We start from the raw sequence: 16,934 nt of genomic DNA, 5'->3' as shown, positions 1-16,934 counted from the left end.
CCCGCGCTGACAGGGTGAGACAGATACTTAAGACTGACACTCAGTGCTTTGCGCGTTGGTGTGCATCCGTGTGTGCAAGCACAGTCATCTCCACCAGCTGGCTATGTCGTTGTGTCTGAGAGAGGTGGTGCCCAGGGTCAAGCCTCTTAGCATGTCGATGGATGAAGTCTGAGGGCGGTCCTGGCTGGAGTGAACAAACAGATTAATCAGAGCTGGAGAAGAATGGAGCTGTGTGATCAATTGGTCAATAATGAACCCTATTGGTTGTGACCAAACTTTTCTCCTGAGGAGGGAAGGTTACATGGAAGCGTTTGAACACACCCTTTTGCACAATACAACTCTTACTTGTGCTTACTCAGAGCCTGAAAAAGTGTTACATGCGCTGCAAGTTTTGGACACACCCTGCCAGGTAAGGGAAGAGAAGGGTGTGTCCCTGCTCTACTAGTCCTCAGGACAACACTCATGTTCCCATGCAGCACCACTCCCTGATTGTCAACACAGCCTGGAAAACAGAGGATGCCATTTTCTCAAATAGCTGTTCTTGAACAAGGCTAAATAGTTGTTTGGCGTAGACCGGATCAAGTGTGCTGCTCAGTAATTCTGCCTCTGTGTTAGGATCTTCATGTGTCACGCGTCTGAATCTGCTGCAGTGCGCTGTTTGATTAAAAACCCTGATCTGAAATGGAGTTTTTCCTGCCTCAAAGACGCCTTGTTACATAATCTTTTCTCTCTCTCTGTTGCAATATTGTCGTGACATTCACACTACCCTCCAATGAATGATATTCTGATAATGATAAAGAGGATTACAGCTTCAGCACAATCTCATGTGGGAGATCTGAACAGGTGGTCTCTTAGCAACAACGTGCCATTATTCTTATGTGTTTCTGTCATATCATTGTGCGAAAAGTCTTGCGGTTGGAGAAGGCGAGTGAGAGGGAGGTAGAGCAATGGAGAGGGAGTGATCAGAAAAAGAGATGGAGGAGCCTGTCAGTATGGATGAAAAATGCTTAAGAAAAGGCCCCAAATATGGGACCAGCGTATACCGGCCCAGTCTGCTGTGTATCTAGTCTTGCTGTTTGTCCCTGTAGTCCTCCATTAAAAGCTCCACTTTAATAATGACACCATCCATCACTTTATTTACCTTCTCTCTCGCAGTATATCACATCAGGCGCCACTTTCCTTCATAATCAGCCATTTAATGGAGTTTAAAATACCTTAAGCTCCTCAACATCTGCCTCCAGAATATAGTGTTTCAACAAGTTTATGCCTGCTGCTGCCCGGGGCTTTGAAAAGATTGCATTATGCACTGCAGGAGTTATCATAACATCCCTTGCCTTTGGAACAGCAGATTTGCTGCCTGTGCCTTTGACTGCGATGCAGAGAGAGAGAGAGAGAGAAAGAGAGAAAGAGAGAGAGAGAGAGAGAGAGAGAGAGAGAGAGAGAGAGAGAGAGAGAGAGAGAGAGAGAGAGAGAGAGAGAGAGAGAGAGAGAGAGAGAGAGAGAGAGAGAGAGAGAGAGAGAGAGAGAGAGAGAGAGAGAGAGAGAGAGAGAGAGAGAGAGAGAGAGAGAGAGAGAGAGAGAGAGGACTACTGCTCCTCACACCCACCTTCTCTGCACGTCCGGGGGCGGATGGTTTAGAGACATTCTCTCTTTTCTTTTACTCATCGCTGCTTTTTCAAGGACAGAGACTGGAGATGCTCCATGCTAAATGCAAAGCTACACTGAATTGACTACAGAAGAAGAAGTGGGAGAAGAAGAAGGAGAAGAAGAAGCTTTCTGTGCTGACAGAAAAGGTTGATTTAAAGTCCTTTTGTCAACATAGCTGTCCCCTGAAATATGACTTGCCACTCATAAAACGTGACCACATAAGGATGATCTTTGCTTTACATAGAGCGTTAAGTTGCTTTATTGTGGGGGTGGAACAGAGGAGGAGATGAAGAGAGGGGAAAATAGATGGAGACATTCCACATCCTTGTTGAAATAGTCCCTAATTACTGAGGAGGGTGAAGCTGTAATTACACAGACTGGATGAGACACAGAGAGGCAGAGATAGAACATTTCACTGAGCTCTGTGGCAGCGGACAATGGCCTTACATTTCTGGACTATGAGGCCACAGTTAACATGCCTGTGGATTGTGCCACTGTACTGTATGTCTTTGCTGCTACTTTGAGTTGCATTGGCCACACTACACCCACCAGGCTAGCTGAGCATGCAACCACAGTGTTCCTCTGAGCCCCGGCCCAGTCCTGCTATTGTTCAGAATGTAGAGAATCCATACCCACATGGATTGGATGCTCCTTTTGGTGAAGACATATCCACAGAGAGAGAGAGTGAGTTTACCACTGGGATGTAAAGTGACTACAGCAACAGACACGCTCAGTGTTATGGCACGCTCATAGACTGTATAAAATATGGACGTAGTATCCGTGATGTCACCCATCTGTTCCTGAGAGCTGTTTTGAAGCAAATCGACGGCAGCAGCCATATTGGTAATGCGGATCTCAACCAAGCAGAGTGTAACGTGTGAGCCCCTTAGCCAATGGCTGTGTGTTCCCGACCAGGAGTCACGTCAGTCATGTCCTTATTTGGGCAAAACTCGTAATCTTAATATCTTCTGAACCGTCACGTTAGAAAAAAATTCACCCCCCGTACAGTGTGTGCCATTAGAGAGATTGGCTTCATAGGGCCAAGCCGTTTTTTGAACCAGGCTGTAAACATGTTTATTAATAGTGCAAAGATCGTCTTTTTCCCATTCATATCTACGTAGTTTCCGGTGTTTCTGCAGCCAGCCTCAAGGGGATTCTCGATGTACTGCAGTTTATAGCACTTCCGCATTGGCTTCATCGTTTCAGACCGGAGTTTGCCGCTTGGGCACGCTATGTACATTTATTTTGTTTATGATTCTAAAACATCTCATACATGCTGTTCTGTCTATTTTGGACCGTGGTTAAAACTGCAAGGAGGTCAGCAGACATAAAAAATTCATCAACTCCTGTCAGAAAAGCTTTGCAGCTGCCATACAAGATGTGCATTTGCAGCCTTTCCCTACCAGTTTGATGAAGAACAGTATTTTTAACAGGTTTCAGATTAATGCATTTTTTTGCTCAAACAAAATGAATGGGCTGGTCAAAGAACTAAAGCTGGCAAATAAGTCTGGGTCTTGGTTGCTGTGGTAACCAGCGCCTGTGCTGGGTTAGTTGAGTGGCTGATGCCGAGCTGAGTGTGGGTGTGTGTGTGTGAGTGTGAGTGTGTGGTGGGGTCACACTGGCTGCAGATGACAGCAAAGCAAACAAACACAGTAAATAGCTGGACCTCGGGTGAGCAAATAATTTGTGGTGTGCCGGCAGCAGCAGGCACGGCGGCTCAAAGGTGGAGGTAGGACAGAGAGAGCCTGTTTGGTTTCCTCCCCTCTGAGACCTCATGGAGGACACTTCTGGGCCAAATACAACTATCAAGACTCATTTGTGGTCTCATTGACTTTTAATTTGTTTTGCCATGTCTTTTTAGGACAAATATTTTCTAAAAATTAAGGAAAGCTGTTCTTTGCAACCTCCAGTGTGACAGAGATAGTAACTACCGTTTGTCTACCAAACTTTGAGTATTTGTTAATGCTACAACATGCACGGCACAAGTTTTTTGTCGTAAGTTAAAAAAGGATCTGTAATAATCAGTTTCCTGTGTTTCTTTTTCAATCCATGTTTGGCATGAGCTTGCAGAATGAGATGTTCTGATGCCATTTTTTTTATTCCCAAACCAAATCTGGTGACTTTAACTTCAGTATTTGCCAATATCAAGAAAGTTTGATTTCAAGAAAATATATAGGTATAGTCATTTTATAACAATGTGATGGCACTTGACTGTTATTGTTTTCCTGCAACACAAGCTAAGATAGCTGAAATCAGATCCTCTTCACCGCTGTGTAGTACTTTCAGCAGAAAACAGCAACTTGGTGTGCAGGCTATTGTTTTGAGCATAGATAAGTGATTTCTGGTCCAAATGCAGAATCTTTTGGCACTATTGGATTTTGATGTCACTGAATGCAACCCTGGAACCCATCTGCAATCATTCAATGAGGATTAAACTTTAACTAACGTATTGAAATAGATGTCGACATAGAAGTGCTTTTAACAATCCGCTTTCTGACTCCAACTCCTCGTGCTTGGCATGTTGCAAGTCAGACTGTAAACAAAGGCTGTGAAACGAAAGTTGTGACCAGGTGTTCTTTTTTGGCTAACTGCCATAAATTGGGAGGTTGTAAATGACATCATAGGGAGCCCCACATAGTTGGTGGTTGCTCCCAGAGGCTGTATTGCTGCTTGATGAGAGCCAATGGGCTCTGAAATTTCAATCTTGTGATTCTTTAATTTATAGGCCAACCATCTTCATATTAAATCAGTGCATAGGCCATTGACTTGTAAATGCTACTGCAGCATTTGAGGCTGTTTCTGACAAGGACATGTCCAGAGCAAGCGGCAACCTCCGGTCTAAAAATATGAGTCAATGCGGAAGTGTTAAAAGCTGCAGTTCATCGAGGATTCGCTTGAGGCTGGCCATGGAAGTACCGGAAGTCACATACACATGAATGGGAAAAAGACGATCTTTGCAGCATTAATAAACATGTTTACAGCCTGGTACAAAAGATGAGTGCAGTCTGAATAGCTAATTTCTCGATGTCCTCTCACTGTGAGGGGGGTGAATTTTTTTTCTAATTCGGCAATTTCGAAGATATTGAGATTACTAGTCTTCCAATGAGAGACACGGCTGCCTGCAGGAACACTGCAGCTGTTGGCTAGGAGGCTCAAAGCCCGCCTCTTTATGTCACACTGGCTTGACAGAAGCAATATGGCTGCCGCAGCCGATTGGCTTCAAAACAGCGTTCAGAAACAGATGGTTGACGTCACGGATACTACGTCCATATTTTTTTACAGTCTATGGTCCAGAGGGATAGTCACAGGTGACATGGGCCTCCCTTGAAGTCTGATTGGCCACCATAAAACACTAACCTATAATTTTCTATTTGCATTGTCAGAGGTGGGACTTGTGTTAGAATCAACCACTTGGATTGTGTTACAACAGGCTGCTAGTAGCTTGACTTGCATACAAATGTGGCCCATTTTCCTTTAGTTAGTACTTTAAATTGTAGAACAATACTTCACTCATCTATTTCTTAATGCAGGTGTGTAAGAGAGGAATCAGTCCATCAAAAATGCGGTTCTTGGTGATGCTGTGTTTCCTGTGAAACATTGCCAATACATGTTATTTTAACAAATAGTGTGCTGAAGTTTGCTTGGAACACTTTAAATTGTGACTTTAGACAAGTGTCTTCCTTTTGAGTCCTTAAAGAATTAGCTTACAAGATGTATTTGTTGCTACTTTTTCAAGTTAAAAAAATGTATCACAGGAATATAACATCTAGTCCATGTAGATAGTTGGGCCACCCCAGTTCAAGAAAAATCTGGAAAGACCCCTGATATGCCAACCAAACCTCTTCTACCTCCACTACCAAAGCACTTACAGTCACAGCACTCACTTACTACAAAGTCCTGACAGCAGGCTTCAGACCAAGTTAAGAAAGAGCATGGGGTGTGTAAGTGAAGTAAGGAGTGGTTAAACATCTATGGTGATAGAGATGCATCATTTTGCAACAACTTATGAGTTATTGGTTTGCAGCTCTTGTCTATTAAAGCAGTCATGTTAGATCCAGTTATTGGAAATGAAGAAACCTGGTATATATAAAATCTGTCTTTCAACTCTTACATTAGCAAAAACTGCATAATTACAGAGGGTGTTGAAGAAAACAATAACTCAACAGTGGAGAGCTGTTTTTTTCTCCATCTTTTTCATCCCCTTTAAGATTTTGCCGGTTCATGACTTTTAGTACAACCACTGTGGCTTCAGCTCATAATTGGATCCCTATTGCTAATAAGCTAGCTTTAATAACTAGCGCTTAATGTTTCCTACTCAAGCTGAGCAAAGAGATCACAAAGGGCCAGGCTTTCATCCCCCAGTGTGTCTGACACTCCAGAGAGATGATTCTCATTATGTTATTTATTGAAGCCACAGGAGACTAAACCTATCCCCTGATCCCTCGTCTTAAAGTCCGTAAGCCTTTGTTCATATTATTTTCAAAGACACTTCATATGTCTTTTAAAAGTCTGCAGATCCTCAAACTGTGCATGTTTGCATTTCCCCTTTACAAGTTAGTGTTTGCATGACATAAGCAACATCATTATCTGTCAGGATCTGCTGCATCAACAAATAATTGCCTGTCATATTGTGAAGTTACAAGCACGTCTTTGATCGGTTCAGTATGGATGCCCGTCTGTGTTTGACAAGCCTGATGTGTAATAATACACCCTGAACACCTCCTCAACAAAAGAACATGTGAGCTGTTCTCAAACTGAGCAAGGTCTTCTCCTTACTCGCGATGATGAAGAGTGTGCACTCCTCAATGCAACTTGGAAAGGACACAAATATTCAAGAGGTATTCTCAGATTTGATGTGCGCCTTGGCTCCCACTGAAAGCACATGCTGTGCCTCCTGCAGTATTAGGAAGGCTTTAGGTATGCAAGACGAACTAACAGCTTCATGGCATCCATTCAAAGAGTATACCTGGACTTAGCTTTGAAATAAGCACGTGGTGGACACTGTGTTTTTCTGTGTGTATGTGTGTACTTAAGCGATTTGTACGACCTGTCTTTTAGCTGTTTTGGGGTCTTTTGACAACATTTGAAAATGCCACTGTCACTACGGAAAACTGTTGAGGAGCTGTATTCATGGCCATCAAAGTGAAGCCGAGTTATCTGCCATCCTTTATAAGGAAATGGATGGGGTCAGAATACTTAATTGAGTTAAATTTTTTGCATGATCTTTAAATTGAATTTCCACATTCCTGGTAAAATGTAATATGATTTGTAAGCAGCCTCTCTCAAGTGGCTGTTGTCTGTCCAGTATAGCATACAAGCTGTACATTTCTTTCCTATCAGAGGGAACACAGTTTAAAAAATATCAACAATTTATGATTAAAGAGCGTGACACGTCTTTTGTATTCAGTGTATCCACTTGGGAGAAGAATTGTGCGTGACAAAAATAAACAAGTGCATAGTTTGAACCAGACTGACCTTTGACAAAGTACCCACACATACTCCACATACTGTCAGCAGTTTGAGTACACTTAAAAAGTAGAAACTAAAAAGCATCATACACTATGCACTTGATTCATAGTACAATATATGATGCATAACTTGAACAATCAGTGGGAGCTTTTAAGTGCTCCCCTTAAACCACATACTATTCTATTAATCACAGTCCTGGATGTCAATATGTCGTATTTGCTACTGTTAAAATGTTCCTGAATGCACCTCCATGATGTATTTTTGACTGCTTCAATTACTCACTTTGTCTGATGCCGTCAGCTAAGAAGAGCACAGTGGAAGAACTTGGAATGAATAGACATTACTTGATGTGTTTTGATTTATACCCAATTACGTACACATTAACCATCAGTCTATTGCAGGATCCATACATGCAGACCTGTTCTCTGTAGGTACATAGACTTCTTTAGACAATTAGATTTTCTGAAAGCCCATTATCCAGGCTGTTATTTATGGCTGTGCTTGTTAGTTGTGTGTATAAGCATAGCCTACCTGACTGAGCATTGTTAGCTGTGGTTATACAGAGGACATGCAAATTGCATCAGAGCAAACAATTCAGATACCCAGTGTGGTAGATACAGAGCTAAACTTATGCAATAGTTGTGAAATAGTATGCATACTCAAAGACCAAACTGTGACTTTAATTTTAACTTTACATTTTTGCTATGCATGTTTTTTGAATTTGCAAATATGTTGACACAAACAAGGATAGGTTACTTGGCTTTTACCAACACACTGTATCAAAGATAGTCTTGCCTGTTCAGGAGGGTCAGGAGGGTCTTCAAGCTACATTTTCTCATGGCCAGCACATGATGTACAGAGGAATCTGACTCTACTAAACCAAATGGGAAAATTAGCCCACATCATGGTTCCTCAATTAACATTTTTCTTTATCTGTTTATGATTCCAAGTTTCAAGTCTTCCAATACATCAAAATGTTCAGTTTGTAAAATCGTGTCCAATTCAGAGTAAAATGGTCCATAAAAGGGGCGTGGCTACTTGTCTCTCAGAAGCTACCCCCACAGAGACCTGTAAACCACAAAGGAAGAGGAGCAGTACATATTGACACTGTCATCAATGTTGTGGTCAAGCCAATAAACCTTTAGTTGAGTCCAAGTTACCAAAGAAGAATCCAATTTAAGTCCCCATTACCCGAGTCTGAATCCAAGTAATATCATTGCTATTATTTGGAGGACTACTTTTTGACTAAAACTGTTAACTGAATTAACGTCGACTGACTGTGTGAGACCTCTTGGATGTGTAGAAAACCCATGGCATCAGCATTAGACTCTGAATGATCCAGTTGGAGTCTCTGGAGATTTGAAATGATCAATGAAGTTAGAGCTGTTCATCATGCATATGCACCGCAGCTCCCTAAGCACTAATGGTCTCTACTGTGGTAGCATCCCAGGTGCCCAATAAACTCAGAAACACCTTCAACCCATCGGCTATCAATCTGCATGTAACTGACCAAACAACTGGAACCATTATGTTAGCTATGTTATGTTATGTTAACAGTAATAGTTTAAGTTCCGTTTGCATTTCAGCCACATCTGAGTTCCCCCTGGACAGATCTCTGGTAAAGTTTGACCTCTGTCTTCTCTGCGATGGTTCTTTTACACAGTAAACCTGTTGCACTGCTCTTAATTGTGTTAGCTGCAAAGTCTTTGAATGCAAAGATTTGTGGCATCTCTGTAAATAAATGAAACTGTCATTATCAGTAAATAAGCCCAAGTCCTTCTCTTCATCTTCTGAGTCCAAATGTAGTCAGCGTTTGAATACAAGTCATAAATCCTGAAAATGAAGACAAATACTGGACTAGACTCCTACAGCGCTTCACATTGTGATTCCCGGTTCTAACACCCAAGATAGGGCTAGCAAGAATGCTGACTCATTTCTTCAAAACATGACTTACAAAACCGTGATTTCACAAGCCATGTCTGTCTTTTCTAGTTGAAGCTTTTACCCTGCTCTGTCTGTGTGTGTGTGTGTGTGTGTGTGTGTGTGTGTGTGTGTGTGTGTGTGTGTGTGTGTGTGTGTGTGTGTGTGTGTGTGTGTGTGTGTGTGTGTGTGTGTGTGTGTGTGGTGTGTGTGTGTGTGTGTGTGTGTGTGTGTGCGAAGCACACTCTCCTACGTTAGCTAATTGTGTGTGTGTTAATTAACATTCCATCAGTTATTCACTTCTTTTACCATTAAGTAGAAAGACATGGACCAATTAGTAGCTCTTTGTTGCAGACATTAAAGTCTACTTGAGTGCAGTAACTAGGGAAACATAGGGCACCCTCCCCCATCCCCCTGGAAGAGGTTCAGCCAAGGTAGAGGTGAAACGTCTCAATTCTGATATGTCTCTTCTTCTCCTGTCCTTATTTCCTCATGGTTCAGAGGAGACAGCCAGACAGGAGATTGCCTTGCAACCTGGCTATTTTCTCTTAGCCTAGTTATTAGTTTATGCTAAAGGTCTTCGCTCTCCTGCTGCTGACGTAAACCAGTCATGAAGCCACACAGCTCCTTATTAAAAAGAAAAAAAAAGTCTTACCATGCAGTTGTTCATCTGCTCTTAACATCCCACTCTGATTACATCATTAGGCCGGGCTCCTTCTGCTACCTGTCACCACATGAGATGCCCTCACAAATAGTAATTGGTGGCTTCATCTGATCCCGGGCAATTTCAGGCCTGCTGCTGGTTGCTGAGCAGAAGAAGGAGGAAGGAGTGAGAAGGAACAGATGATGGCATCCTGGCTTCTGATTGCGCGTGATTCCCCCTGCTTCTAATCAGCTGGTGTTACTTTGAAATTACCCCCTTTGCATGTCATTACTATGCTTGTGTGCGTGTATGTGTGTATGCGAGTGTGTTTGATGGAGCAGAATGAGAGGAGATAGATGAATATCCCATAGTTAAAACAATCTCTTTCATACACACAGAGCTTGTTTCAATTGCTGCTTCCACTCTGAGGAGGAATTCATTTAGTAAGGGCATGGGGAGAAAATCATTATAATCCTCTTAATAATGTTCCCCTTATCTGCAGCCTTTATGCATGTGCTCCTGACTTCTCTATATTCTTCTTGTCTCACCTCACTGCAAAAATGGATGTCAAGCAGATTTCATTTTTGCAAGAGGCATTTTTTGTCCTGCCCTCCTTTAATTGTCCGCTTTAATTCCAGCCCTGAGTGCTGATAGTGAATTAATTCAGTCCTCTTGTAGGCAGGCAGGCACAAAATGGACAGCTTCTCCCTGTCTGGAAAGATTAGAGCTCAGCTGTGACATATTTCGGACTTTATTATTTCTTTAATTGAAAAATGACACAAAGGAAGGTTTGGATGGGAAGGGATATACAGCAAGTTATTATCTACCTTTAGCTTGTAATTCTTAAATTATCCTATTACAATTTTCTGCTTTCTCGAGCTCCCTCTCTCACTCTCTTTCTCTGGTATTCTCTCTCTTCATGTCAAACAACTCCAAGTGTCTCCTGGCCCCATTTCCCAATTAGCTGCCACAATTAGGGTGACAATGTAGTACAAGAGGACTGGGATGACAAATTTAGCAACAATAGGAAGAGATGAATAAAGAAACTACCTCACAGTGATTTTTTCTCCCTTGGCTGCACGTCACTCTGATGTATGCCTGTTATATAATCTGCATTTAATCACGGATTCTTCTTTTTAATGTAAACTTTCTCTGCGTGTTTCTGTGTGTGTGTGTGTATTCAGTGGCAGTAGGTCATGTAAGAAAGGCGGCCATGCCTGTGTCAGCTACCTCTGGCCTCATCAGTGGGAGAGTGTGCCGTAATGATGCCACACCAGGCTTGGCTTTGTTATGTAATCCTCCCACCGATTTGAAACACCACCACTCTTCAGTATAGCGCCTTGTGTAAATGTAGGTGTGTGCACACGATGGCATGCGTGTAATGTCTGTTGCATGTGTGTTAAAGGCACATGTTCCTGTGACCCCATCCTCATCAAGGAGATGCAGGATAAAATGTGGAGCAGGCAAAATGAAGAAACATTAAGGAATAAACATTTCCTTAGCGAGGTCCTGAGTGACGAGTTTGTCTTTCATCTTCCCAGAGGCAGAGGGAGCGGGGATGCCTCTTGTTCACGAGTACTGTGTGTGTGTGAATGGGATTCTCCCCCAGTTATTATCCTACCCTTCTGCTGTATTAGACTAGCACAGTCAGCTGGTAAATAAAGAGAGCTGATTTAAACAGGGGTTGCTGTGGTTTAATATCTCTTTGTGGTAGCTTTGGAATACATTAATTTAAAACGATAAGCTGACACGATGCCTCCTGTGAAAAGGAATCTGAGTCCATTAGACATTAATAGGCTCTCTCTTTTTTTAGTTTTCTTTGTTGACAACAGTTTGAGGAGAGCATTCCTCCCTGAATCTCACTGTTTCCTGGGCTGGTTCACAGCAGACTTATTGTGAGTCCATTTAGCTTGAGGGCTAGTCACGGTTAACAGCGGGGGAGTAACTTAACAGAGAGGGATTGTGACCTCAGAGTTCAGTAGGCAAGTAGTCATGGCAGCCTTGGTAACACCTTACCTGTCTGTTAGTTCACGGGCAGTGACTTATTCTGCCACAAACACCAAAAGGAGGGCAGTATTTAAGGTTCAGTGAGTGTGCTTTATTTTATTCATCTTGATATGTTTACTCAGAACACCATCGTCAGCCAATAGCTTATACCCCTCTAATTCTAGTATGACTATAAAAGACTTAATTTTAGTAGTAGAACTGGTATTGCTGACAATTTTCTGTCTTAGACTGACAATTATCTCTCTTTTAGCACAACACTTGTTGTTCTAAGCCAATGAAGACTCACATGATAATTAACAAAAACAACAAATATGCAGTACAAACAAAAAAATTAATAAAAGATAGATTTTTTGGGGGGGGAACTAACCATAGACTGTATATATAATGGACAGCATTGCTGCACCTTTTCCCATTGTACGGTTTTGAAGCCAGAATATCCTGTTCCAGAGTGCTGCCATCAGTTAAATTTTTCTGCAGCCAGAGTCTGCGCAGTAGAGAATTTCTGTGTTGCCACGGTAACGAGCTCCTCCCTACAGTGTACCGTCACAAGGTCCTATGGAGTTTCCCTCTACAGCAGCTGTCAATCAAAGTGAATCCGGAAGTAAAACCCTGTTTTTTAACCTCTAATAACTAATGAAAAAGAAACTTTTCAGTAAAAAGAGGCCTTGAGCACAAAACAGTCAAATAATAACTACATATCACCACAGCATACGGATGTGAGAAACATTCGTACGACGTGTATTTATTCAAGTTTGACCGCAGCCCCATTCAAATTAATGGGGGAGACAGAGTTTTTGACCTACACTGCAGCCATCCACTAGGGGGAGCAGTTTTTGTGGAGACTTCACTTCCAGCCGAGCAAGCTGCACCCCTGGGTCTAACTCACTGATTCAGCAACAAATTTCATCAGATAACAAATACTGATACCAACTTTTGTATTGGAACAACTCCAATATGCTTCATGAACACAGAATAAATAATAACAGCTACATTTTAAGCCAAAACGCCAAAAGTTCTTGTGTTTACTGTATATAAATATAGACACCCCTCATCCATCTCCTCCCATTGTAAGAAGAAGTGAAGCCAACATACCGCCACGGTGGGCACTGATGGATCGTTCTTTTGATTGTACTTTGGAGCCACATTTAACTCAGGATAATTTGTCAAAGATCACTCGGGTAGGCATAGTCCACAGCGGAACAGATTCTCATCTTGGTTGGGATGGTAATAGAAAGTTTGGTGATGGTTGTGTAGTGTTATGTTGTCTTTTGTTCCTCCTCCACTATGATCATCCTGTAAGGAACGCTTCAGGAGCCTGCATTTGTCAACAGAGCTGTCAATCAGTTATCGCTCTAAGTCATCTGTTTTAAGGATATATTAGGGTTATGAGATTTGCACGATCACAACATTAGGCTTGGTCAGTGTTTCCAATATGGTGACTTCCAGCTTTAGAATGCCTCTTCAGGAACCAATGGGTGACCGCACTGTGACTACATCCATGTGAGATAGATAGATAGATAGATAGATAGATAGATAGATAGATAGATAGATAGATAGATAGTTATTTTCATTGCTGGCCTTCATGATACCAAACACAAAGTCTCTAAATGGATGAAACCATTTGTTGTAAATGAAGCTGACTGGTGAATTGTTTTTTTAATCCTGCACAATCTTGCTGCACAGTTAAGTAGAGGCATGGTGAAATAATTACTGTTCGCAATGAAAGTCTCGCTGGTGTATATGTGACTCATTGGGGTTTGTACTGTAGGTGGGTTGTGCTGCTGCACTCCAGCCACTTAAACTATGACTCTGGGTGGGTAAAACATGCACACGCTCAACCAATCACACACATATACCCTCCGATGAAATGGCATCCCTCGTAAGACAAAAGACAGACAGCAGTTTTTACTTTTGCCTTCATCTTGCTGAGTTCTGACTGACTGAAGATAGCATGCATATGGTTTTCAGAATGAGCTGCCAAGATCCTCTCAGGTTGACAATGGTGGCACCTAGCCACATTATTCTATTATAGCAAAGATCCAGCATAGAAGCAGATTATTAAGTGTTCTCCTACAGTATTGATGGCCTGTGTAGAGACTGCTGCTGCAGCACTGTTGTGGTTGTCTCTGTGTCCCCTGGCTGTTCCTGACTCGCTGACTGGGGACCGGCTAATTGGAGAGAGCCCTGAAGGAGCAGGGGAGGAGGAAGGAGCAGAGGAAGAGGAGGAGGAGGAGGAGGAGATGTAGAGGAAATGATGGTGGTTGGAGATGTCAGGCAGTGTGCAGTCTCTGCATTTACACCGACTGTGCCTGCAGCATAGTGTGATACTGAAGCTCCCCAGTTATGCAGTGTAATACTGCTGCTATGACAAAAATATGTGTCCAGTTTTCTAAGAATGGAAACTAAACTTTATTTTCAAGATATCTGCATTCTATTTCCATTTTTATGGTCTGCTAACTTTTCTAGCTATCTTTTTATAAGAATTTATCTTTGCATACAACAACGGTAGTAATCCTCTTCCTTTATTTATACAGTTAACTTTGTCTAATGTGTTCCCTGTCAGCTATAATGAGTCTCTAAGTCCATCATCTAAAGCTCCAGGGTAACTTTGTGCTTCCCCGTCAAAGCAAATTTCACACTCACTTTGTTTTAAGTCCATGAGTGCGTCTCCCACTCCTCCGCCACCATCATCCTCAACCCCCAGCCTCTTCCCTCCTCATCCCACCTGGACCATTTGTCACTGTAAGAGGGCAGGGCGTAGGAGGAGGAACTCATTCCTGCCCTCATTACCATTCAAGACAAGCACCGAGTGTGTCCAAAGACTTTGTCGATGGCTTTTTCAAAGACAGATTTTGTGCGGCTGAATAAGGAGGTGTATGTATGTGTGTATCGGCACCACAAAGTGAGGCAGAAAGTGCAAAAGAGATCGAGTAGAGCAAGGTGTAAGTCTTTCTTTCTTCTCTGCCCTTGACCCCGCTCGGCTGATAAGCGAAGCTCACAGCCATCTCTTGTTTTCCTCTTTTCAGACCATCATGGAGCAGTTCAACCCCTGCTTACGGAACTTTGTTGCCATGGGGAAGAATTATGAGAAGGCCCTTGCCAGTAAGTCCTGTTTTTTTTTTCTCGTTTATTTTCTGTGAGCTTGAGGCACACAGCCAAGACAGCACTCTTCTCTTTTTAACAGGCCTTACTGTACTGTAATGGTTGTGTATTGTGACAAATTGAAGTGGTTTGTGATCTGATACAGAGGTGAGGAGATCTTTTGGATTCATAAAACAAAAGCATGATGTTATGTTTGGCAGACCCTTAGAGCCACTTAAAATCAGAATCCTAAAAGCCCTCTTACTATGTTGTTAAGGGTCATGTAAGTGTGCAATGGGAAGCATCTAAGAAAAATACTGGCACGCAGTTTTGATCCAAAGTTGAAATATCGTCACTTTGAGTAAGACTGTACATTTGCCTGAAAGTTAATTAGAATTGGGTGTGGTTATATTTGGACATTTATTACAAAAATAACATGTTTCTTCACAAACCAATCATATGGATGGTCACACTGAAGGTATTTTGGTATTTAAACACACAGTGTGTCATCTGTGTATTATTTTTTAAGCTTGTGTGATTTAAAGCACCTGTGAGAAGTTTTAAGATAGTCATGAAACAGACTAATATTGACAATACTGATAAAATCAGCAAAGAAATAAGAGGAGCTGCTTTGTCCACAGGGGGCACCAAAATCGACACAACACAAGAGCTTAAAGTTGCGATAATGGCTGTCTATTTATGGATGCAGGTGTTGACCTCTTTGTGGTAGGGTATGTTGCAGACTCATGCACAAGTAAAGTTCCATAATATAACGGCATTAGCCAACCCTACAGAGCCATCATTCAGTGTTGCTTTGTTAGCTTTCAGCTTTTTTCAACCAAATAGGAATGCCTCTGCTAATATTGTATGCTAATTGCTAAAGATGTAGCTTCCATTCAGTAACCAACCCTCCATAGTCAACTTTAACCACATGGATTATCAGTGACATTGTGGGGGGAGCACAAGCGGCAGCCTCCGGTCTGAAACGATGAAGTGTTATAAACTGCAATTCATCGAGAATCCGCTTGAGGCTGGCTGCAGAAACACCGGAAACCACATAACACCAACTCAAAAAAAGACGATCTTTGCAGCATTAATAAACATGTTTACAGCCTGGTTCAAAAAATGGCTTGGGTCAACGTAGCTAATTTCTATATAGGAACACACTGTGCCAAAACACAATTGGCTTCAAAACAACTCTAAGGAACAGATGGGTGACGTCACGGATACTATGTCCATATTTTATACAGTCTATGGGGGAGCAAGGCAGATGTCAATTACCTATTGAGCTGCTCACTTTTTTTAAAGTTTATTGAGGCTTTCAACTGTGATATGAAATGCATGATTTGATCTGATATGTAGGATTTCTAACCACATCACCATAGGCAATTCCTTTTGAGGTTTTTAATTTACCCTTTCTGATAACCCCCCAAACTTTCCCGTTAAACTCCCCTCAAACCTATCATAAGAGTGTTTAGCTCCGATCAAACTAATCCAGATATTAGTAGGGGTTTCCCCCTCCTCTCCAACCTGCACCTCTATCCCCAGACACAGAGTAACTAATCCTGGCTGTGGTGTAGGTGGGAGACAGACTGGTAGGGACTGAGTGAGCCATTAAAGACCCTCTTTGCAGGATTGGTAAAACCCAAAGGACTTAAAGGCTCTGATTTACAGGGGCATGGGATTAGAGGACAAACTTCTACCCATATGGTGCCATCAGGGAAGTTATTCAATGCTAGAAAATGCCACAAGGAATCCTATTGGTTGGCATTCTTGGCCTGCATTAGGGAAAGTTCCACATGTTTCATCAAATAATTCAGTTGTTGAATTTCACTGGGTTTAGTAAGTGTAAAAGCAGCAGATTCACACACTCCACTCGCCTACCAAAAACAGCCTTGAACTTGTTATACAAGTCCCCAGACAGCATGATGAGGACAGTGTAGGTACAGGAAATGATGGTTGTCCTGATTAAGAGATGTGTGGTTGTTCCTCCTCTTCTCTGGAGTGAGGAATGAGTGACGGATCAGTAGCTCTGAGACGAACCCCTCCCGTGCCGATTGTCTCCCGCCTGGCAATCAGAAATCCGGTAATCCTCTCCGTCTGTCTCTGTGAGCCCCTCACCACACATTTCATTAGACAAAAGTATCTGTGTAGATCCAGCTTATCT

The 16,934-nt window shown here is 42.2% G+C and overlaps 1 protein-coding gene across 5 annotated transcripts in view; it reads left to right on the top strand.

Moving 5' to 3' along the window:
• Nucleotides 1-16,934, top strand: part of baiap2a (BAR/IMD domain containing adaptor protein 2a) — a 79,020-nt gene that overhangs the window by 4,332 nt on the left and 57,754 nt on the right. For all 5 annotated transcript variants that reach the window (XM_034711759.1, XM_034711762.1, XM_034711758.1 and 2 more), the window contains exon 2: nt 14,713-14,788. In XM_034711759.1, coding sequence (XP_034567650.1) covers nt 14,713-14,788 — 76 coding nt within the window. The remainder of the gene's footprint in view (nt 1-14,712; nt 14,789-16,934) is intronic.

This window comes from Notolabrus celidotus, chromosome 20 (genome assembly GCF_009762535.1).
Source record: "Notolabrus celidotus isolate fNotCel1 chromosome 20, fNotCel1.pri, whole genome shotgun sequence".
In the NCBI taxonomy this organism is placed as follows: Eukaryota; Metazoa; Chordata; class Actinopteri; order Labriformes; family Labridae; genus Notolabrus; species Notolabrus celidotus.
This window is presented reverse-complemented; position numbering and strand designations above follow the sequence as displayed.